Below are 24,910 nucleotides of genomic sequence, written 5' to 3'. Positions count from 1 at the left end.
GGTCTACTCTTATCCAGGCTTCCCTGAAATAAAGCTTCCCTGGATGAAGCAGCAGAGCTGAGGGCAGTTTCTTGAATCACATACACACACAAGTAATAAGTAATGTTAATCCTGAGTTTCAGTTTCCCCCTTCATAAGATGAACTACTAACGGTCCCATCTCTTAGGTCATTGGGAAGAATACAGTGAGCACCACACACAATACCTGCTAGCAACTGCAATGGTTATATTCACTAAGGTCTTTTCCTCACTCAAGTTTCTGTTTTATGCTTAACTGTCATCAGTGGAAGAGAGCCTTCTCAAAATCTTCCTCCACAGACAAAGCCAACCCTCCACCTCCATGCTTGGGTCCCTCCAGTGCTTTGCTCACATCTCCATAACCCTTAGTGTATTTCAGACTTTCTTCTACTGGATTTTGGGGACTTCCAGGGCAGAAACCATCTCTAATTGCCTTGTCCCTGATGAAGGGTAGTAGATGGAACTGGTTTCATTCTTTTGTCAACAAGAGAATGGGGAGCCTCTTTATCCCAACTCTACAACAAACTGTGGAAAATTCTTAAAGAGATGGGAATACCAGACCACCTTACCTGTCTCCTGGGAAACCTGTCTGCAGGTCAAAAAGCAACAGTTATAACTGGACATGGAACAACAGATTGGTTCCAAATTGGGAAAGGAGTACATCAAGGCTGTATGTTGTTACCCTGCTTATTCAACTTCTATGCAGAGTACATCATGAGAAAGGCTGGGCTGGATGAAGCACAGGCTGAAATCAAGATTGCCAGGAGAAATATCAATAACTTCAGATATGCAGATGACACCACCCTAATGGCAGAAAGCAAAGAGGAACTAAAGAGTCTCTTGATGAAAGTGAAAGAGGAGAGTGAAAAAGGTGGCTTAAAACTCAACATTCAAAAAATGAAGATCATGGCATCTGGTCCCATCACGTCATGGCAAATAGATAGGGAAACAATGGAAACAGTGAGACTTTATTTTCTTGGGCTCCAAAATCACTGCAAATGGAGACTGTAGCCATGAGATTAAAAGATGCTTGCTCCTTGGAAGAAAAGCTATGACCAACCTAGATAGCATATTAAAAAGCACAGACATTACTTTGCTGACAAAGGTCCATCTAATCAAAGCTATGGTTTTTCCAGTAGTCATGTATGGATGTGAGAGTTGGACCATAAAGAAGGCTGAGTACCGAAGAACTGATGCTTTTGAACTATGGTGTTGAGGAAGACTCTTGAGAGTCCCTTGGACTACAAGGAGATCAAACCAGTCAATCCTAAAGGAAATCAACCCCGAATATTCATTGGAAGGACTGATGCTGAAGCTGAAACTCCAATATTTTGGCTACCTGATGTGAAGAGCCAACTCATTAGAAAAGATCCCGATGCTGGGAAAGATTGAAGGGAGGAGGAGAAGAGCACAACAGAGACAAGATGGTTGGATGGCATCACTGACTCAGTGGACATGAATTTGAGCAAGCTCCAGAAGACAGTGAAGGTCAGGGTTGCGTGGTGTGCTGCGTCCATGGGGTTGCAAAGAGTCAGACACGACTGAGCGACTGAACAACAGCAGTAACCATGGGCACCTGGGGCTCTGGGTTGCTCTCCTGTCTTTGTTCTTCCTCTGCCCACTCACGCTTGTCTTTGTCTTCCTTTAGGATGAGCATTTCTGTGACTTCGTGGACACCCTCACAGAGTACCAGACTAAGAACATCTTGGCTTCTCCCATAATGAATGGGAAGGACGTGGTGGCCATAATCATGGCTGTGAATAAAGTGGATGGGCCCCACTTCACCGAGAATGATGAAGAGGTAAGAGTGCTTAGAAACTGTTGGGTGGGCCATGCCAGCACATTTTCCTAGCTCACAAATCCTCTGACTCTTGCTATTTGTCCTGACCTTGGCTTTCCCCTCTGTAAGACAAGGAAGTTAGTGGTCTGATGATCTGTGGGGGAGGCAGGACAGGATAGTCATTAAGATGTTGGGCTCTAGAGATAAGAATGTAGGGATAATGGTTCTGGTTCTGCTAATATCTGTTTGACTTAGGCACGTTTTTCTGAACCTCAGATTTCTTATCTGTAAAATGGGAATGATTTTATAGTATCTTTTATAGAGAGTATCTATAATATCTCTTGAGGTCATTTGTGACCATCAAGATAACATACATACATGACTTATCACAGGGCCTGCAAACTCAATGAACAGTAGCAACTTCTCGTGAATACACTTCTATTAACATTGACATTCTACATTCTGTGAGTTTTACCTTCACATAATGCAACATTTTATGAGTCAGCTTTCCATGATCCATCTGCTCAAACTGTCTCGGATGAAGCTTTGAAAATGTTCAAACTTAGCGGCCGATGGTAGAAGTGGCCAGAAGAGGAACTTCTCCTTCTCATCTGTTTCTCCTCATGCTGTTTGATTTTCAGATTCTTCTCAAGTACCTCAATTTTGCAAATCTAATCATGAAGGTGTTCCACCTGAGTTACCTGCACAACTGTGAGACTCGACGTGGCCAGGTAAAGGGCTTGACTTGAGGGAATGAACTGGACTGAAGGTGTCCTCTTCCTTAAGCAATGATGTGCTAAACTAGAAGGCAGTAGTAACAGAAGTGCCTGGGAAGTATTGTACAGTCTCTCCCAGCATCCCTGGGGTGCATGAGTCATGGATGTCTGTAAAGCTGTAACCCAGGGTGACTGCATGTATACGCTTTCATGTCAGCCAGCTTGTATTTGAATCCTTGCTAAGCCATTTACCAGTTCTAAGACCTTGAGCAAATCACTTAACCTCTCCAAGCTTCAGGCTCCTCTTTTGAAAAATGAGGATAATTATGGGATATGGAATAAAGTATGTAGGGTACTTGGGTTCTGTCAATGTTTGTTATCATCATTGTTATTAACAAGCCAGGAGATAAAAGAATTGTAAAGAGTTGGACCCAACAGAAGCTGCACCATTATTCACCTCTCTGAACCTCAGTTTCTCCATCTACAAAACAGGGGCAGTTATTCTTGGTTATTGTGAGCCGCTGTTCTGTGCCTCAGGAACACTAACTATGTTTTTGTATTTCTTCAGATACTGTTGTGGTCTGGTAGCAAAGTCTTTGAAGAGCTTACAGACATTGAGAGGCAGTTCCACAAAGCCCTGTATACAGTCCGCGCCTTCCTCAACTGTGACAGATACTCCGTGGGGCTCCTAGACATGACCAAGCAGAAGGTGAGAACACTTAAGAGCAGACATTTCCAAGAACAGGTTAAATATATACCAGCTATATACCAGGTGGAACCCAGCCTTGTGTCATGAATTCAGTTGCACAGGGAAATGGCTGGCAGGAGGTGGATGGTTATGAAAGGTTTTTCATAGGTCTTTTACACTGAAGAGAGGAGTACCAGCCTTTACAGAGGAAAAGTCATTCCAGGGCACAGGGGAGGAAAAATAACCTCTATCTTCCCCAGTGCATAGGGAAAAAATGAGCATGTGAGAAGAAGGCATGATGAGGTGGTAAGGCGAGTGATAAAGAAGTTTCCATGTAGGGTGAAAGAGCAGCAAGAAGAAAGTTGCCAACTTCAGAGACTGTCAGAAACTACACTCAAAGGTGGGCAGAAACCTTTCCTATGGTGTGTGGAGACCAGAGCTCATCCAGGCCGTGAAAGTGGGGGTACATACTTAGATCTGGTCCCTCAGAATGCTCTGAGGCCATGTTGGCTAAGGAGGCAGAGAGACTCAAATGGCCTCCAGTCAGGTTCTTCAGCTAGTTTTCACCAAACTGACTCTCCTGTTGTTCTTTCTCTGCCTGTCTTTGCAGCTAATCATTTTATGCCTTGGCACAGAGTTCCAGAATTATCTAGATACACTTCCTCTACCAAAATCCTAAGACTAAACTGTTGGTTTCATTCTGTGCCCTTTGTCATATTGCATGCGGTACACAGCCCAATGGAGACCTTCCAAATATTTGGTTGAATGAATAAATGAATTACAGAATCTGGGGTTGGAAAAGACCTTGGGTCTAGTCCAGAGGCTCCCAAATGTGACAGTAAATTAGAATCTTCTGAGGAACAGTTTCAAAATTGCTGAGCTAATCATCAAAAAGTCTTCAAATAATAAGTGCTGGACAGGGTGTGGAGAAAAGGGAAACTTTTCTACCTCCTACTCTGTTGTTGGGAATGTAAAGTGGTACAGTCACTATGGAGAAGAGTATAGAGGTTCCTCAGAAAACTAAAAATAGAATTACAATATGATCCAGTAATCTCATCCCTGGATATATATCCAGACAAAACTGTAATTCAAAAAGATACATGTATCCCTATGTTCATAGCAGCACTATTCACAATAGCCAAGACATGGAAAGAAGATGTTATGGAAAAACTCAAATGAACTTTTTGGCCAACCCTATATATATAATGGAATATTACTCAGCCAGAAAAAGAATGCAAAAATGCCATTTGCAGCAACATGGAGGGACCTAAAGATTATCACACTGAGTGAAGTAACTCAGACAGACAAAGGCAAATATCTTATGATATCACTTTTATGTGGAATCTACAAAAAATGATAAACTTATACACAAAACAGAAACAGACTCACAGATTTTGAAAACAAATTTATGGTTACTTGAGGGGAAATGTGAAGGGGAGGGATAAATTAGGAGTTTGGGATTAATTTATATATACACACTAATAAATATATAAAATAATCAACAAGGACCTACTGTATAGCACAGGGAAACCTACTCAGGGAAAAGAATCTAAAAAAAGAATGGATAATGTATTTATATAACTGAATCACTTAGCTGTACACCTGAAAATATCACAACATTGTAAATCAACTATACTCCATTAGGAAATAAAATTTAGGACTTCCCTGGTGGTCCAGTGGTTAAGACACTGTGCTTCCACTACAGGGAGCATGTGTTCGATCCCTGGTCAGGGAACTAACAGCCCACATGCTGCGTGGTACAGCCAAAGTAATAATTATTTAAAAAAAAAAGAAAAAAGAAAATAAAAATTAAATTAAAAAGAGTAAATAGAAAATCTGACTAGATCTATAACAAATAAAGAGATAGAGTTGGTAATTAAAAAAAGAAAAACTTCCTACAAAGAAAAGCCCACAGTCAGATATTTTCACTGATAAATTCCACCAAGTGTTTAAAGAAAAAATAATACAAATACTTCACAAACTCTTACAAAAATAGAAGAGGATGAAACATTTCCCTACTCATTCTCTGAGGCCAGTATTACCCTGATACCAAACATATCACAAGAAGAAATCCTACCAATCAATATATTGTCTGAATACAGAGGTAAATTATCTTCAACAAAATACTAGCAAACCACATATAAAAAATTGTGATCACATATAAAAACCATGGTCAATTGATTTTCAACTAGGGTGCCAAGACCATTCGAAGGCAAAAGAATAGTCTTTTAAACACATGGTGCTGGAACAACTGGATAGCCACATGCAAAAGAATGAATTTGGGGCCCTACTTCACATCATATACAAAAATTAACTCAAAATGGACCACAGACCTTAAACTATAAAAACTCTTAAAAGAAAATATAGATGTAAAACAAGTGGTACCTATTTAAACTTTTAAAAGCTTTTGCATAGCAAAGGAAACTATAAATAAGGTAAAGAGACAACCCTCAGAATGGGAGAAAATTATAGCAAATGAAACAACTGACAAAGGATTAATTTCCAAAATATACAAGCTGCTCATAGAAGTCAATACCAGAAAAACAAACAACCCAATCAAAAAGTTGGAAAAAAACCTAAACAGACATTTCTCCAAAGAAGACATACAGATGACTAACAAACACATGAAAGATGCTCAACATCACTCATTATTATAGAAATGCAAATCAAAACTCCAATGAGATACCACCTCACACTGATCAGAATGTCCATCATCAAGAGGTCCACAAACACTAAATGCTGGAGAGGGTGTGGAGAAAAGGGAAGCTTCTTGCACTGTTGGTGGGAATATTGATACAACCACTATGGAAGATGGTATGAAGATTCCTTAAAAAACTAGAAATAAAACCACCATATGACCCAGCAATCCCATTCCTAGGCATATACCCTGAGGAAACCAAAATTGAAAAAGATATATGTACCCCAAGGTTCATTGCAACACTATTTACAATAGCTAGAACATGTAAGCAACCTAGATGTCCACTGACAGATGAATGGATAAAGAAGCTGTGGTACATGTATATATAATGGAATATTACTCAGCCATTAAAAGGAATGCATTTGAGTCAGTTCTAATGAGGCGGGCGAACTTAGAGTCTATTATACAGAGTGAAGTATGTCAGAAAAAGAAAGATAAATATTGTGTACTATTGTAATATTGTCCATCCCTGGTAGTCCACTAGGTAGGACTTGGAGCTTTCATTGCCCAGGGCCTAGGTTCAATCCCTGGTCGGGGAAGTAAAAGCCTGCAAGCCATGTGATGCAGCCAAGCAAACAAACAAGGAATCTAGAAATATGGTACATATGAATTTATCTGCAGGGCAGCAATGGAGAGGACACAGGGTGGTGGGTGGAGAAGAGAGGGTGAGATGTATGGAGAGAGTAACATGGAAACTTATATGACTTTATGTAACATAGAAAGCCAATGGGAATCTGCTGCATGACTCAGGGAACTCAGACAGGGCTCTGTGTCAACCTGGAGGGGAGGGGCGGGGAGGGAGATGGGAGGGGGGTTCACGAGTGGGGGGACATAGGTACACCTATGGCTGATTCATGTTGATGCTTGACAGAAAACAAAATTCTGTAAAGCAATTGTCCTTCAATTAAAAAATAAGTAAATTTTAAAAAAAGAAAATATAGATGTAAATCTTTGTGGCCCTGGATAAGGCAATGGTTTCTTGGATATGACATCAAAATCACAAGTAACAAAGGAAAAACAGATAAATTGGGCTTCATAAAAATTTAAAAGTTTTGTGCTTGAAAGGACAGTAACAAGAAAGCTTTTGAAAAGACTAGTATGTAAAATATAAAAAGAACTCTTAAAATTAGAAGTATAGGACTAACAGATACAAACTTATATATAAAATAGACAACAAGAATTTACTGTATGGCACAGGGAACTATACTCAGTATCTTGTAATAACCTACAATGGTGGTCCACTGGCTAAGACTCTGTGGTCCCAATGCAGGGGGCCCAGCTTTGATCTTTGGTTGGGAACTAGATCCCATGTACTGCAACTAAAAGTTTGCATACCACAGCAAAAGATCGAAGATCCTGTGCACTGCAATGAAGACCAGGTGCAGTCAAATAAATAAATAAATGTAAATAAATAAATAAATAGTTATGATGCATTTGTTAGTTTAAAAAAGAATGGAAATATATATATATAATAATCACTTTGCTGTACAGCTGAAACTAACACAATATTGTAAATCAACTATATATACTTCCATCTTTTTTTTAAGTTTGATATTTGCTCATGAAGGGGAAAACAAAAATCTCTTACTACTCAACAATAAAAAGATAACCCAATTTAAAAAATAAAATAAATTGCTGGGCAACACGATAATCTGTCTTTTTTACATAGTGCTCTACAAACATAATTCCATAGTAGTACATGTGGATTTTTAAATGATATACGTACATATAACAAACACACAGAGAAAAGCACTATTACAGGAAAATGGTTCAGTGAATTACCGCAAAGTGAACATCCCACATAACTACCATCAAGATTAGGAAATAGAACATTACTGGCCCCTCAGAAGTCCCTTTCTTACATCTCTCCAGTAACTCCCATTCCTTCTTCCCAAAAGGTAACCACTCTCTGACCTTTAAAGCCATGTTAGTTTTTCCTAATTTTGAAATTCATATAAATGGAATTATACTCTTTTGTGTCTGACTTCTTTTGATCAACATTTGGGTTGTAAGATTCAATCTTATTGCTCATCATAGTCATCAATTTTCATTAATTAGTTCATTAATTTTCATTCTTGTAGAATATTCCATTATATGAGTAATCCACAAAGTATTTATTTATTCTACCATCAATAGATATTTGAATTTTCCAGTTTGGACTTTCATGAATGTTGCTATCATGAACACTCTAGTACATATTTTTTGGTACACATATATATTCTATGGTTCCTCTTTCTATAATCTGCTTTGTTTCTTGATTTTTCAGTTAATCCTTATCTTGTACATGCCCATTTATTTTTGTTTGAACACTAGAAATCTGTATAAAATGTTTTAGAGATGATTTGAAACTCTTGGCAATGTCATTTTCCTCCAAAGGGGATTTATGTTACTTCTGGTTATAAGTTGAGACAAAGGCAGAGTACCTGAATCCAATCAAGGATGGAGCCAATTTGAAGCTTCTTCAGTTTTTCTGAGGGTTATTCTGTTTCTGATTCACTTTTACTCCTAGAGTATAAATCTTTAGGAAGGACCACCTAAAAACCTGGGTTGTTTTCAAGGATCCCTCCCTTTTGACAGGCCCTGAATTTCAACCTAGTCCTACAAGTCATGTAGGTCTACTGAAAGCTTTGCACACCTTTCCAGTTGCTCCACAACATCTTTGGTATCAGTAAGAGGAAAAGTTGAATCAGACATTAGGCTCATATCTCTGGGCTTCCCTTGTCTATGAGATCTTGGCCCATCAAACTATTGCTGCCTTACTAGCGCTATGATTCCTTCACATAAATGTTTATATACACATACACACATACATATACACAGTCCAGATTTCATGATAATTCTCAGTTGGAGGATTGGTTTGAAACAGACGGGCTACCATTGATAGTAGTAGAAATCCTCTTTCTTTGTTCTTTAGTCCACATAGATTTACCTCATTTTTTAAAATAGTATAGGTATACCATAATTAATTTATCCTTTCCCCTATTTCTGGGCATTTAAATCTTTTCTAGATAGTCTTGCAATTAAAGGCAATGCTGTAGGGGACAACCTTGGAGTTAAATCCTTGTGCACTAGACAGAGACTATCTATAGGACAAAGGTGTGGAAGTAGATTACTAAGAAAAATTTTCATTTCACTTTCTCCAAATTTTCCCTCTAAAGGCTAAATCATTTTATACTCCTACTTGCACTGCATGAGGGTTCCCTTTCTACAAACTCCGGCCCCCCAATTCTGTGTATCTAAATCTTTTTTATTTTTCCTACGTAAATGGGCAAAAAATGTTGTTATTCTTTTTTCTAATTGTTTTTTCACTGATTATCATAGAAAGGTAAATATATTTTATATATTTATTTGTAATTTAACTTTTCTTTTTACATATATTACCCAAGTTTTTCTGTGCAATATATTGCCCATTTTTCCACCATTAAAATTGAATTCTTTGTCTATTTCTTATTAAAATATAAGAGTGCTTTATATTATATAGACTATATATCTGTTACCTAGCTGCAACCAATATTTTCCCTTTCTGTGGATTATATTTTAACTTTGTCTATGGCATCTTTCATCACACAGAAGATTTAAATTTTATGGCTTCTGTGTTTTGAATTTTGTTTAAGAAAGACTTCCTCAACCTTAATATTATAGCCTGAAATAACCTGATGTGTTTTGATTAATATATTTTCATCTTTTACTCATCTTGAAATTATTAGTATGTTATTAGGTAGGGATAAATTTTGTGATCCCCTCATAACTGCCCATTTAAATAATAGCTTACCCTCTCTCTACTGTTTTGAAATGCCACCATTTTGATATGCCATTTTACAATATACCAGATTTTCATATATTCACGGGTTTATTATTCTGATTTTTTACTTTAAAATATCTCTCTAAAATATCTCTGGTGCAGTTGAGTCATATACTGATTTCAGGGAACTTCTGGTTTTAGTGCAGCCATCCATTTGATTTTGGTAAATTCCTGAAACAAATATTTTGCCAAACATGGCTAAATCCAGCAATAACACTCTGATACTCCTTCAGAAAGCACTAAATGAATTCATATAAATGAATGGTTCTTTTTTATTAATTTATCTTTCATTGAAGGATAATTGCTTTACAGAATTTTGTTGTTTTCTGTCAAATCAGCCATAGGTACACATATATTCCCTCCCCTTTGAGCCTCCCTCCCATCTCCTGTCCCATCCCACCCCCCTAGGTCGATACAGAGCCCCTGTTTGAGTTTCCTGAGCCAGACAGCAAATTCCCTTTGGCTATCTATTTTACACATGGTGATGTAAGCTTCCATGTTACTCTTTCCATTTATCTCACCCTCTCCTCCCCTCTCCCCATGTCCATAAGTCTATTCTCTATGTCTGTTTCTCCATTGCTGCCCTGTAAATAAATAAATTCTTCAGTACCATTTTTCTAGATTCCATATTTATGTGTTAGAAAACAATATTTATCTTTCTCTTTCTAATTCACTTCACCCTGTATAATAGGTTCTAGGTTCATCCACCTCATCAGAACTGACTCAAATGCATTCTTTTTATGGCTGAGTAATATTCCATTGTGTATATATACTACTACTTCTTTATCCATTCATTTGTCGATGGACGTCTAGGTTGCTTCCATGTTTTAGCTATTGTAAATAGTGCTGTAATGAACAATGGGATACATGTGTCTTTTTCTATTTTGGTTTCCTCAGGGTATATGCCTAGGAATGGGATTGTTGAGTCATATGGTGGTTTTATTCCTAGTTTTTTAAGGAATCTCCCTACATCTTCCATAGTGGAAATGATTCTTTTTTAATCAGAATTTCTGAGTAGTTGAATTCAAGAGTCCATTTTAAGGTGCTCAGTTTGTGCCTTAAAAGATCAAAACACAGCTTTGAGCTGCAGTTCTGCCCTCTGTTTCTTTTGAACTCTCCCTCAAAAGGGAAAGTCACATTTAAGTGAGAATATCCTGATTTAGTTATCCCCAATAGATGGAACAATCTAGCAATTAGAAGTGGGCTGGGTTGCCTATAATCACTCTAAGAACCAGTTCTCTTCCCCCTCCCCTGCCCTCTTGCGCTACCCTGGATAGCTAAATTCTTAACTGAAGTATTGACATTATGAAAAATGTCAATAAAGGCCACTGAATTGTACACTTAAACTGGGCGAATCACATGGTGTATGAATTATATCTCAGGAAGGCTGTTTAGAAATAAAAGAGAGAGGTGGAGACAGAGGAAGGCAGGCACAAACATGCCCCACATTCCAGCCCACCCTTTGTTGACATCTGCTTCTCCTCAGGACAGTCCTCAAAACCATGCAGTGTTTGACCTTGACAGTGTCAGCCTGATATCCTTCTTCTGGTCTCCTCTAACATTTGTGTTCTCTTTTTATTACTGTTTTGATTCTTACGCTGGCTACCTTACTAAAGTCACTCAAGGGCTTAGTTGTCTCCTCCATGAGATAGCAGATTCCTCTGGGCATGAACTGTACCTTGTCTCTAGCCAGCACGAAGCATGTTGTGGAGCTTAGGGAGGTCCCCAGTTCTCATTTTCACCCAAAACTGAATTGCTTCCTGTTGTCAATAGTCAAGAGGAAGAGTTCAACAGGGCAGAAGGGTGAGAACATGAAATGTGAATGTCATGTGATCATCACCTCCCATCTGCTTGCCCTCTGGATGATGTAAGAGCAGACAAACCACTACAACAAATATGTTCAATGAGAGAGAGAGAGAGAGAGGTCGAGAAGCAGAGGGGCTTGACATCCTGCCCATGATAACCCGGAGTGAGTTGATCACTGTCTCTAAACACAGCAGATAAGTGAACAGAGAGGCACTGGAGGACAGAGGCCTCCTCCTCAGGCCCGGATTTGGCCCAACCCAAGTGTGCAGCAGCATGCATTGTAGAAAAACCAGTGGAGAAGCAGCAAGGAAGCCTGGGTGGCATCCTAGTCAGTTTCTTCTCCTGGGGCTGCATGACCATGCAGAGCCTTTGCTGACCCTTTCCTCTCCTCTCTCTGCCCCTGTCTTTGCCAGTTATCTTACATGCGTCATCCTTTCCTGTTGAAGCTCAGATAAAGGTCTATCTGTCTGTATTTGGCACCATTGCTTCTCCTTCCTTATTTGGGAAAAAAATTTTTTATTATGAAAGTCATACATTTTATTAAGGAAGAATTGCTAAATAATCTCATTCCAATCCTCCCGAGAAAATCAGTTGTTAATGCTTTGTTGTGAATTCTTTGAGAGCATTTTCTATATAGAGTTAAACCATTGGGGTCACATGATCTATGTATCTTTATCACTTCACATTTTTTACTCATTGATGTATCATGGACATCTTTTTAATCAATACATACACATCTGTAATATGCTTGTTACTAGATGTACCATAATTGATTTAATAAGTCCCCTCCTTTTGGATACTTCCTGCTCAGTCACTAAGTCATATCCAACTCTTTGTGAACCCATGGACTGTAGCCCTCTGTCCGGGCTCCTCTGTCCATGGGGCTCTCCAGGCAAGAATACTGGAGTGGGTTGCCATTTCCTATTCCATGGGACTCTTTCTGACCTAGGGATCAAACCCATGTCTCCTGCATTGTAAGCAGATTCTTTACCACTGTGCCATTGTAGGTTTTTTCTAATTTTTCACCGCTATAAATGATACTGCAAGAAACATTGTTCTAGCTAAACATTTGATCACATGTTTAGCAGGTATGTAAGGTAAATTTCTTGGCCATTGAGTCCTCTTTTTCCTTCTCATGTCCCACAGCAGAGGAAGTATGCAGTTGCTCTTGCTTAGCTCCCAATTCTTGGTTATTGATTAAACAGATCCAGTTCTGATGATACTGATATATTTTGAAGCACAGACGTAATTGACTTTTTCCAAGTCTAGAGAATCTTGCAGCCCTGCCAAGCTTAGGTTCCACTGAGTTCTTCCCATCTTCAAAATTTCAGTGATAGATGAGTCATCCAGGTGAGTCTTCTTTTCTTAATCTCCTTTTTCAATCTGCTTTCAAGACACATAATTATTGTTTTTCTCAATCCTAGGAATTTTTTGATGTGTGGCCAGTCCTGATGGGTGAGGCTCCACCCTACGCTGGTCCCAGGACTCCGGATGGAAGGGTAGGTCTCTCTCTGGCCTGTTCAGTATGAATAAATGTTTAATGAAATATAATGTAAGGCACTATAGGCCCTGCTGAAGTTTCTCTACCACTTAGGTATTTATCTCTTCTGGGTTGCGTCGTTGCCTTTGAAATTATGGTAATTCCTCATGATTGCTCAAGCCCTGTAATTTGCAAGGTGTTTTAATATCTCACTGGAGTTTCAAAACAACCTGGTGGGACTGACAGAAGAGGAAAAATATTCTTATTCCATAGATGAGGAAAGAACTCCAGAAAGATCAAGCAACCTGCTTAACGATTCACTCAGTAGAACTGTAGACTATTAAAGCTGTAAAGAGTCTCAAAATCTAATCTAGATGTACACATTGATAGCCGGAAGGTCATTTCCAGTCAATAGATAAATATGTTTAGCTATGAAAGTTTTTCAATTCTTTATTTCCAATAAACGTCTAGATTCTCAGATCATTTTGAAAAGGTGGCAGATCATTCAAAACCGCACAGTCCCCCCACCCTCATCCCACAGGGTAAATTTGATTGGAGCTGGGTAGCAGCTGCCTCCTTGCAACCTGGCCTGAGTTCCCTAGTTTGCCGCAGTCCCCCTGACTCCCTTTTATGTACCCCTGGCTGCCTCCTCTCTTTTGTTTCTATTAGGTCTCCCTTGGCATTTCAGTGTGTGACCTCTGGCCTCCTACTATTGCTACATTTTAAAGATGGGACATAAACACTTTAAAGAAGCTGTAATGAAATATGTGGGGATGCAAAGATGAAGCAGGATAAACAGACCTGGCACTCAAATGGCCTATAGAACCTGTAGAATGTCTTTAGCTGAGGCCACAAAGAATAAGTAAGCAGCGTAGCTATGTGCTGAATTGAGCTTTAGTCCAGTAATTGTCTCACAAAACCTTCCAGGCTGTCTGAAATGGTATATCATTTCTGCTAAGAGGCCTGATTCCCCCCAGCCAACACTGCTGATGCTGCTAAGTCGCTTCAGTCGTGTCCGACTCTGTGCAACCCCATAGACGGCAGCCCACCAGGCTCCCCTGTCCCTGAGATTCTCCAGGCAGTAATACTGGAGTGGGTTGCCATTTCCTTCTCCAATGCATGAAAGTGAAAAATGAAAGTGAAGTCGCTCAGTCGTGTCTGACTCTTAGTGACCCCATGGACTGCAGCCCACCAGGCTCCTCTGTCCATGGGATTTTCCAGGCAGGAGTACCGGAGTGGGTTGCCATCGCCTTCTCCATGACAGACCTTATTTAACCTTAATTCAAACTCTAGGTATTCAGAATTAACACCCTGGCTGTGAGCTTCATATACACACCAGAAAAGATTTCAACCTTGGAATCAACAATGTCTGCTGAGCTTTATCCAAAATGACCTTTATAATCTGCCGCTGTCCAGTTTCAAACTACTATTTTGCCCACACAATTTCATGTTTTCATTTTGGAGGACTAACTCTGCAAAGCTAACATCATGTGCTACTGTCAGAAAACTGTTTGTGGACATTTTTTTCTTTTTAAGTACAGCTTGCTGTATTGGCATAGTTGAGATATTACTACTGAGTTTTCATCGAATTCACATATGAGTTGGTTTTGTTTCTTCCAGAAATTTAGAATTTTTGGAACTAGGGTAGAGACCACTTTAGCTTTCAGACTCCACCAACTTCAATTAATTTCAATTTTCTGGGCTGCTTTAATATTCAGCTCTCTGAGCTGAGCCCCGTGGTCAGAGGTCATCTCCAACTCCAGAAGGCCTAGAGAAATATCAGGCCCTATCTAACTTATCTGGTTCTTCACTCTTGAGGATCCTTATCTTCAAGATTGAACTGAAGATGGGGGAGAAGACACATTTATATGTATAGCTGAGGCCCTTTGCTGTCCAGTTGAAACTATCACAACATTGTTAATTGGCTATACTTCAATATAAAATAAAAGGTTGTTTTTTTTAAAAAAAAAGATTGAACTGAAAAGGACATTTTCTCACTAAGCCCCAGCCTAAAAGGGATGCTCATCATCCGATCATTTCAGAAGCTTTAGTTTCACTGAGGTGACCAGCACACTCATGGGTAAAACTTTTCTTCCTCAAACCCTCCTCCAGCTCATGCAGCAATGTCTCAGTCTTTGTAAGAGTGTGACATGTTGCAATGGAAAAGGCCAGAAGACAAAGAACTTTGGTCTTAGTGGGTTGCTAGCCTGTAGGGCGAGCTTGGTCAAATAACCCCTTAGGGTTTCCATTTTCTCTTCTATGGAATGCTGTCACCGAATTTATCTCCAAAGGCAGTTTGATGTTTAGGACACAGTTGGTGAGGAAAACACAGAGAGGCCTGAGCTGGGGCCCAGACACAGCAGGACAGGACTGAACAAAAGCAGATCTTCTGGAAAGAGCATAGGGTTGAAGGGAGGAAGACTAAATTCAGGTCCCTGCTCCAGCAGCTGGCTGTGTGGCCTTGGACGCCTCTCGGAGCCTCCCCTTCCTCATGTGGAACACCCAGGTGATCAAGCTGACCTAGGCAGGCCATGGTGGCTAAAGCGAATCACACTGACTTGGTAGGCACTCCGACAACCATGGCAACATAAATCTCACTCTCTGTCGGGCACTTCACCTGGAGTCTGCGAATATACTCTTCTCATCAGTTTATGGAGGTGGTATCCAGGTAGGTCAGTGGTAGAGAATCTGCCTGATAAGCAGGAGACATGGGTTCAATCCCTGGGTCAGGAAGATCCCCTAGAAAAGAAAATGGCAACCTACTCTAGTATTCTTGCCTGGGAAATCCCATGGACAGAGGAGCCTGGCTGGCTACAGTCCAAGGGATTGCAAGAGTTGGATACAATTGAGCAACTAAATAAAAACAACATTCTCTTTATGTCTGTTGGATAGTAGAGGACATTAAAGGCTTGAAGGGGAAAAATCATTTACACAGTTTCAAACCCTGGATGCTTTTCTTTCAGGTAACTATCATTGCAATCATGCTGCTTAACATCCCCTGTTGCCTTCTAACATCACTCTCACAATTGATCTGCCATGTTCACGCTAGAAACACAGTTTCTGTCTGGATTTTGACCAATTAAGCTCCCCGAATCTTGGGTCTGAAGCTCTCCCAAAGCAGCTCTACCTCACTTCATCTCCTTTTAAAAATAAAGCATTGTATGTGTGTGTGCTTTCATTATGAAAAACAGCTATGTAGACTTCATGAAAAAAACAAAAATGGCACTTCTTTTAAAACTGGTATATTTCCACACATGATGATCTGGCTCTGGCTATATCTGGCTCTTTCAAAGACCCTGTGTTACCATGTCAGCTGCTTAGGTGCAAGGTGACAAAGGCACTCATTGATGGCTTGGTTTTGATTTTCCAAAAGCGGGTGGACTCCTACATGAATATGGCCTTGAAAGTAACTTGGCTGAGCTACAGCGTGTGGAAAAAGTTCTATTTATCTAGAGAACACTGACTTTTCTGTTGCTCTCTGTGAAGGTAAAACTGAGTCTCATGTTAAGTTTAAAAGAAAAAAGTCCATCTCTCATCTTTCTAAAGGAACCTGGTAGAGACCTCTGGGTAGGGCAGTCTACCAGGCCCAGAGAGCCAGCAGGTTGCCTAGGGGAGCAGTGAACAGCCCAGGTTCAAAGACAGATGACCCTGAAGCAAGAAAGCCTTCTCCCCGGCCAGGAGGAAACAGCTCTGCCAAAGGCCCAACAGATTTCTAGAACTGCCCATAGGATATGACTTCATAGTTTTAAAATGTTCTTAGCACAATTGTTTATATTTACTGAAAAAGTAATACATGAGAACAGAGAAGAGCTCACACCATACAAAAGAGTACAGTACAGAAATCTAGCCTGCCTTGAGGCAGCTAGGCAGCCACTATGAGTGGTCTATCTTTCTCAAATGTCTATGGATATTTCTGTATGTACATATACAAGCTGGGTTTAGAAAAGGCAGAGGAACCAGTGATCAAATTGCCAGCATTCATTGGATAATAGGGATTCCCAGGTGGCGCTAGGTGAAGAATCTGCTTGCCAATGCAGGAGACATAAGAGACAAGGGTTTGATCCCTGTGTCGGGAAGATCCCCTGAGGGAGGGCATGTCAACCCACTCCAATATTCTTGCCTGAAGAATCCCATGGACAGATGAACCTGAAGGGCTATAGTCCATAGGACTGCAAAGAGTTGGACGTGACTGAGGCAACTTAGCACTGGATCATAGAGAAAGCAAGGGAATTCCAAAAAAAACATCTACTTCTGCTTCATTGACTACACTTACGCCTTTTTCTGTGTGGATTACAACTAACTGTGGAAAATTCTTAAAGAGATGGGAATACCAGACCACCTTACCTGCCTCCTGAGAAACCTGTATGCAGGTCAAGAAGCAACAGTTAAAAGTGGACATGGAACAATGGACTGGTTAAAAATTGGGAAAGGAGTACATCAAGGCTGTACACTGTTACCCTGCTTATTTAACTTTTAGGCAGAGTAATCCTGGGCTGGATGAATCACAAGCTGGAATCAAGATTGCTAGGAGAAATATCAACAACCTTAAATATGCAGATGATACCACTCTAATGGCAGAAAGTGATGAGGAACTGAAGAGCCTCTTGATAAGGGGTAATAGAGGAAGTGAAAAAGCTGGCTTAAAACTCAACATATAAAAAACAAAGATCATGGCATCTGGTCCCATAATTTCATGGCAAGTAGAAGGGGAAAAAGTAGAAGCAGTGACAAATTTTATTTTCTTGGGCTCCAAAATCCAAAACTTCAGATGACTGCAGCCATGAAATTAAAAGATGCTTGCTCCTTAGAAGAAAAGCTATAACAAACCTAGACAGCATATTAAAAAGCAGAGACATTACTTTGCTGACAAAGGTTCATATAGTCAAAGCTATGGTTTTTCCAGTAGTCAGGTATGGGTGTGAGACTTGGACCATAAAGAAGGTTGAACACCAAAGAACTGATGCTTTCAAATTGTGGTGCTGGAGAAGACTCTTGACAGTCCCTTGGACTGCAAGGAGATCATTCTGATCAATCCTAAAGGAAATCAACCTTGAATATTCATTGGAAGGACTCATGCTGAAGCTGAAGCCCCAGTAATTTGGCCACCTGATACAAAAAGTCAACTTATTGGAAAAGACCCTGATGCTAAGAAAGATTGAAGGCAAAAAGAGAAGAGGGCAACAGTGCATGAGATGGTTAGATAGCATCACTGACTCAATGGTCATGAATTTGAGCAAAATCCAGGAGACAGTGAAGGACAGGGAAGCTTGATGTGCTGCAGTCCATGGGATCTCAAAGAGTTGGACATAACTTAGTGACTGAGCAACAACAAATGTATGAATTCCACCACCACCCACCTTGACAAATGTGATAATTCTATTCTGTGCCTTACTTTCCCACCTGAGAATATTTGGCATCTTTCCCTATCAGCACAGATACAACTCTGGAGACAAGCACCCACTATGCGCAGGCACTGTTTTTCAATCATCTCCAAGGGATGGACATCAACTATCTCTAGGCTTTTTAAAGCAGTCTGGCTGAGAGCCCTAGGTGGGGAAAACAATGCTTTTACCTACATTTGGGTATATATCTATAGGATTTATTAGCATATGTAGAATTACTTAGTCAAAGAATATGTGCCTTTTAATCTATAAAAGGCTATTCATGCTTACTATCCACCTACAATCTTAGACTCAAAGCTGGAATGGGCTTTACAGATTCCCCAGTTCAGTGTTTTAAATTCCCGGATTATCTTTAGAATCCTAGGTTTCCACAGTGGCTGCCTCAGCCAGGGGTGAATGGGGCAGTAGAGGACAGGACAGGGAGTGAGGGAGAGATGCAGGATCTCGAGGTACCAGACTCTGCTCCCATCAGGGTGGCATTACTTTCCTCTGCTTTCTAGGAGTAGAGCCTATGCTTTGTGAGGAGAAAGAGTTCTGCTACTTGATACTGACAACAAACAAGCACCACCCATCTTACAGCTGGGGCCCAGAGAGGACACCAAGGGGAACCAAGACCAGAGCCTGAGTCTTTGCACTATATATCTATTCCTGACTCCATTTCATCGTGCTGCGGGGGGCACCTGGCCTCCCCTTGCATGCTTCCTGTTGCAGAGAGCTCCCACCTACCCTGGAGCAGCCATGGGTGCTCTGAAAGGATTCAGTCACTGTAGCTGCTTCAAACTGAGCACTGAGGAGCAGAGTGTCTCCTTCTCCCTCATGATCCTGCAGGTCACAATTACCTCTCAACTAGGCACCTTGACTGGATGAGGAATTTCTATTTGTTCTATTTGTGGAGGTTCTGGGTCAGGTGGCCTGGGTGGGCTCAGATATCTACATTTTAAACTCTAGGGCGATACTTCTCAAAATGCCTGTGTTAAGGAATAATTTTTTTAAATTTCCAATTCATTCTGGACTAATACTTTTAAAGATATGATAAAGGTCTATATTTGAAAAACTTGTCTTCTAAAAATTCTAGAAGACATACAAAATGTTAAGTCTTTTCAAAATTATTAGTTTCAGCAGACATAACCTAACTCAGTCAAATTCCTATAAAAGTTTCTAAACACTGACTGCCAATTTCTGTTTTTATCTCATCATGGAATAGTAATAAATAGTGTACAGACTGGTACCAATCCAGGGATCACACTTTGAGTAACCCTGTTCTAGGTGAGGGTGATACAGAGAGGAACACACTGTTTAAGCCGATGAACCTTAAGTGACACAGCACAAAGAGCTCTCAGCCTGGGGTCAAGGGCCTAGCTTCTGATCCTGGTTCACTGTCTTATAATAAATGTGTCCTTTCTCCTCTCTGGGTCTCAGTTTTCATATCTGTAAAATGCTAACATTCCTATCATATGTAGGTGTTTAGACATTTTAATAAGGTAATGGATTTTTCCCCAATTATATTTTTCACGTAATTGAACGGATCTACTGTAAGAGAATGGGGGTTTTAATGGTGCAAGGAGGTAGGAGGGATGGAGGAGGTGGAAAGTGAATGGGATGCATGGGGCATGATTGGGAAGGCAAGTCTGAAAGAGCTGATGAAGCAGAGAGAGGAGCTGAGTGAAGGAGGAAGGGGCTGTGACCATGAAGCTGACTCTGCATGGAGGATGGCTGGGTTGACGATGATGCTAATGGGACAGGAGCCCCCTTCCATCTTCCTCTCTCACTAGACTCCAGCAGTAATCTTTTCTCCTTGTCCTGAACCCCCAGGCCCCCTCGGAACACTTCCTACTCCTTTTTGAAGCCCTAGATCCCAGCCCCTGCCTGGCCACTGTGAGCTGGCTCCAAGGAAGAGCAGGATGAATCTTGAGACTCAGCTGGCAGTGAGCTCCAGGGGCACTGGGACACGCCCTCAGAGGGTCAGGCCAGTGCTTCTGGAAAACACCAGGGCACAGGGGAAAGAACAAAGCCTGTCTCAAGGACACACTCCTGCTGGAGTTCTGTCTCAGACTCTGAAAGTATATATTTCTCTCTCTTCTGCCTAGGAAATCAACTTTTACAAGGTCATTGACTACATCCTGCATGGCAAAGAAGACATTAAAGTCATCCCGTAAGTCTCTTCTCCAAACGTGCAGAATTGCAGGTGCATTGGTGTCCACAACACACTCATTCAAAAACCAATACTAACCAAACCCAAGAAGGCCACCCACTTAGGCAGAGCAACAAAGAGACAATGCAGAAGGGTGGGAAAGATCATGCAGGCTGGAAAATGAGGCTGGATTCTTAGTCAGCTGCTGTGAGTTCAAGTCCCAAGTCCAGTTTAGTAAGTGGCCTCTCTATGGAATGAGACCATGGATCTGATCAGGGCTTTTCAATGGTTTTCCGTGGAGGCACATCTGGGGCCTAAGGCAGAGGGTGAGGGAAAGGCAGGAAGTTAGCAAAGGAAGTGACTCAGACCCCAAAGAAAGCTTACTCTCTAGTGTCTTTTTTTTTCTGGTTGCACCATGTGGGATCTTAGTTCCCCAGAGATTGAATCTGTGCCCTCAGCAGGGACAGCTCAGAGTCCTAACCACTAGACCACCAGGGAAGTCCCCTCTAATGTCTTAGGTGATCAAGGAGGATAACGAAAAGGCTAAAATCCCAGAGGGTGAGGCCTACCTGCAGGTGGTGGGGCCTCAAAGGCCATTTTAAGATTCCAACAGTCAAGAATGTTTTGCATATAAGCATGAACTTTTTGGCCAGGAGAGCATGTCCCAAAACTCAGTTGTCTTTTTATCTATTCGAATCCTCTGTGGGTGCCAGGATCCATGCCCACAGTTCTGTCTGAGGCTTGGCTGTTTCCCAAGTGAACTTCAGACTCCTTGAGGCCAGAATCAGCCTCTGTGGAGAGCCTCACCTTTCCTCTCATTTCTGGTTCACATGTAGAGATTTATTGCAGGTCACCTCAATCCTTAAACAGTGCGTGTGAGAGGCCTCAACTGTTGCCAGAGAATTTTGATAGTGCAGTCACTCAGATAACCCAGTTCTCTGGTTTATCTTTTCCTGATGAGGGATGAGAGATTGCTTTACGTTCCCGAGTTTCTGGGTTTTCTCTGTTCAGTCCTGTTTATACAATGACTAAGTCTTTTCTAAATTCATTTCTTTTCTTTTTTTTTCTTGTGAACGGCATACTCTGCCCCCATCCTGTTCTCTGACCACTTCTCTAGAGGTGCCAGTTTATCAGACTCATTGTCTGTGTTCAGAGTTATCACAGCTCACAGCATTCCCCATCTCACCACTTCTCACCAAGCATCACATCCTCTAGTCTCTGATAACATCCACCTTGCTGCCTTCTACAATGGGGCTATATCCACACTGAACTTAATATAAATTCCCAGAAGTAACTTCAAGAGATTATACTATGATGCAACACCAAAATAAAAAGCAGCTTTGAATGGCACAAAGAGACAGGAGAAAGATGCGAGATATGATAAAAACCTAAATCTAAATGCTAAACGAGCTCTGTCGATATTCATAAATAACTTTAAGTTCAAAAAGCTTTGTATTACAGATTAACTGGCAGAATATTATCTTTCTCAGGTGTGTATAAGAAACGGTTCCTGGGAATTTCCTGGGAGTCCAGTGGTTAGGACTCTGCACTTGCACTGCAGGGGTCAGGCAGTTAAGATCCCACAGGCCGGGTTCTTCTAAGAACTGATGAGTTCCAAGATATACTGATATATGAAGAAATACCATATATCCTGTTTACAAGAAACCTATCTAAAAGATCATACAGAGAAAATGAAAGAATGAACAAAAGATATGCCTTGCAAATGATAATCAAAAGAAAACTGATGTAACTATGTTACTATCAGATAAAAATAGGTGTCAAGGTGCACATTAGTGAAAATAATCACTTCTTAATGCCACAGGACTGGAAAAGGTCAGTTTTCATTCCAATCCCAAAGAAAGGCAATGCCAAAGAATGCGCAAACTACCGCACAATTGCACTCATCTCACAGGCTAGTAAAGTAATGCTTAAAATTCTCCAAGCTAGGCTTCAGCAATACATGAACCGTGAACTTCCAGATGTTCAAGCTGGTTTTAGAAAAGGCAGAGGAACCAGAGATGAAATTGCCAACATCCGCTGGATCATCAAAAAAGCAAGAAAGTTCCAGAAAAGCATCTACTTCTGCTTTATTGACTATGCCAAAGCCTTTGACTGTGTGGATCACAATAAACTGTGGAAAATTCTGAAAGAGATGGGCACACCAGACCACCTGACCTGTCCCTTGAGAACCCTGTATGCAGGTCAGGAAGCAACAGTTAGAACTAGACACGGAACAACAGACTGGTTCCAAATATGAAAAGGAGTACGTCAAGGCTGTATATTGTCACCCTGTTTATTTAACTTATATGCAGAATACATCATGAGAAACGCTGGGCTGGAGGAAGCACAAGCTGGAATCAAGATTGCCGGGAGAAATATCAATAACCTCAGATATGCAGATGACACCACTCTTACGGCAGAAAGTGAAGAACTAAAGAGCCTCTTGATGAAAGTAAAAGAGGAGAGTGAAAAAGTTGGCTTAAAACTCAACATTCAGAAAACTAAGACCATGGCATCCAGTCCCATCACTTCATGGCAGATAGATGGGGAAACAGTGGCTGACTTTATTTTTCTGGGTTCCAAAATCACTGCAGATGGTGATTGCAGCCATGAAATTAAAAGACGCTTACTCCTTGGAAGGAAAGTTATGATCAACCTAGACAGCATATTAAAAAGCAGAGACATTACTTTGCCAACACAGGTCTGTCTAGTCAAGGCTATGGTTTTTCCAGTGGTCATGTATGAATGTGAGAATTGGACTATAAAGAAAGCTGAGTGCCAAAGAATTGATGCTTTTGAAGTGTGGTGTTGGAGAAGATTCTTAAGAGTCCCTTGGACTACAAGGAGATCCAACCAGTCCATCCTAAAGGAGATCAGTCCTGGGTGTTCACTGGAAGGACTGATGATGAAGCTGAAACTCCAATACTTTGGCCACCTGATGTGAAGAGCTGACTCATTGGAAAAGACCCTGATGCTGGGAAAGACTGAGGGCAGGAGGAGAAGGGGATGACAGAAGTTGAGATGGCTGGATGGCATCATCGACTCAATGGACATGGGTTTGGGTGGACTCCGGGAGTTGGTGATGGACAGGGAGGCCTGGTGTGCCATGGTTGATGGGGTCGCAAAGAGTCGGACACGACTGAGCAACTGAACTGAACTGAACTGAATGATAAAGGGGTCAATTTAACTTGACTTTCTAGGAAGAATGTACAAATGTATATATGCTTAACAATGTGGCCTCAAAAAGAAAGCAAAAACTGACAGAAACTTAAGAATGCATAGACAAATTCATGTTTGCTAATTGTTACAGTAGACTAAAATAAACAGAATAGAGAATATTTAAATAAGATAATTACCAAACAATCTAATGGATATATACATTAATAGAACATGACATCTCACACCCAAACTACAGAACTCTCAGCCTTTTCAAGAATACCTGTGCATTTATGATAACTGGTGATATAACAGACCATAAAACAAACCTCAAATGATTGAAATCATACAGAGATGTCTTCTAGTCACAATGAAAACATGCTAGAAACTAATAACAAAGAGTTAATTAGAAAAAAACTCCATATGCTTGGAAACTAGAAACTACTTTTATGGGAAAAAAAAAAAAAAGGAATACACTTCCATATGATCCATGGGTAAAAGAAGAACTATGGAAATTATTATATTTTCTGAACTGAAGAGAACGACAATATCACATGATATGTGATAAAACCAATGTGATGCAGTGAAATCATACCTAAGGTGAAATTTACAGTATTACACTTTCATACTAGAAAATAATAAAAAATAAAGTAATAAACTATGTACCAAAATTATATCAGCCAGGGCCCCAACAGATACTAGGTGTCACATTTAAATCAGGGTATTTTGGGGCTTCCTGGTGGTCCAGTGGCTCAGGCTCTCCGCCCCCAGTGCAGGGGGCCTGGGTTTGATCCTGGTCAGGGGACTAGATCCCACATGCCGCAACTAAGAGTTTGAATGCTGCAACTAAAGATTCCATGTACCATCACTAAGACCCAGCGCAGTCAAAGAAATTTTTTTTTTTTTTTATTAGTTGGAGGCTAATTACTTCACAACATTTCAGTGGGTTTTGTCATACATTGATATGAATCAGCCATAAATCAGGGTAAATCAAGGAGGGTTTATTTCCAAAGGGATGAATTACAGAGGTGTGTGTGTGTGGATGGAATGAAGGAAACCAACCACAAGAGAATATTTTAGTAGTAAAGTTGTAAGCACTTCTGGGCCCTAAGGAAATTTCTAGAATGTGGTGAGGAGAAACAGTAATATAGAGCAGGCCATCCTTAGAGAAGTGCAGACAAAACAAACTCAGAGCAACGCTGCCAGGAGGAACCCAGGGAAATAAATAGCCTGA

At 40.6% G+C, this 24,910-nt stretch overlaps 1 protein-coding gene across 1 annotated transcript in view; it reads left to right on the top strand.

Moving 5' to 3' along the window:
* Window positions 1–24,910, top strand: part of PDE6A (phosphodiesterase 6A) — a 74,841-nt gene that overhangs the window by 9,526 nt on the left and 40,405 nt on the right. The window contains exons 2-6 of the mRNA XM_061151712.1: window positions 1,666–1,818; window positions 2,439–2,528; window positions 3,082–3,222; window positions 12,932–13,006; window positions 20,477–20,541. Of these exons, the coding sequence (XP_061007695.1) occupies window positions 1,666–1,818; window positions 2,439–2,528; window positions 3,082–3,222; window positions 12,932–13,006; window positions 20,477–20,541 (524 nt within the window). The remainder of the gene's footprint in view (window positions 1–1,665; window positions 1,819–2,438; window positions 2,529–3,081; window positions 3,223–12,931; window positions 13,007–20,476; window positions 20,542–24,910) is intronic.

Source organism: Dama dama, chromosome 9 (assembly GCF_033118175.1).
Source record: "Dama dama isolate Ldn47 chromosome 9, ASM3311817v1, whole genome shotgun sequence".
NCBI classification, from domain to species: Eukaryota; Metazoa; Chordata; class Mammalia; order Artiodactyla; family Cervidae; genus Dama; species Dama dama.
This window is presented reverse-complemented; position numbering and strand designations above follow the sequence as displayed.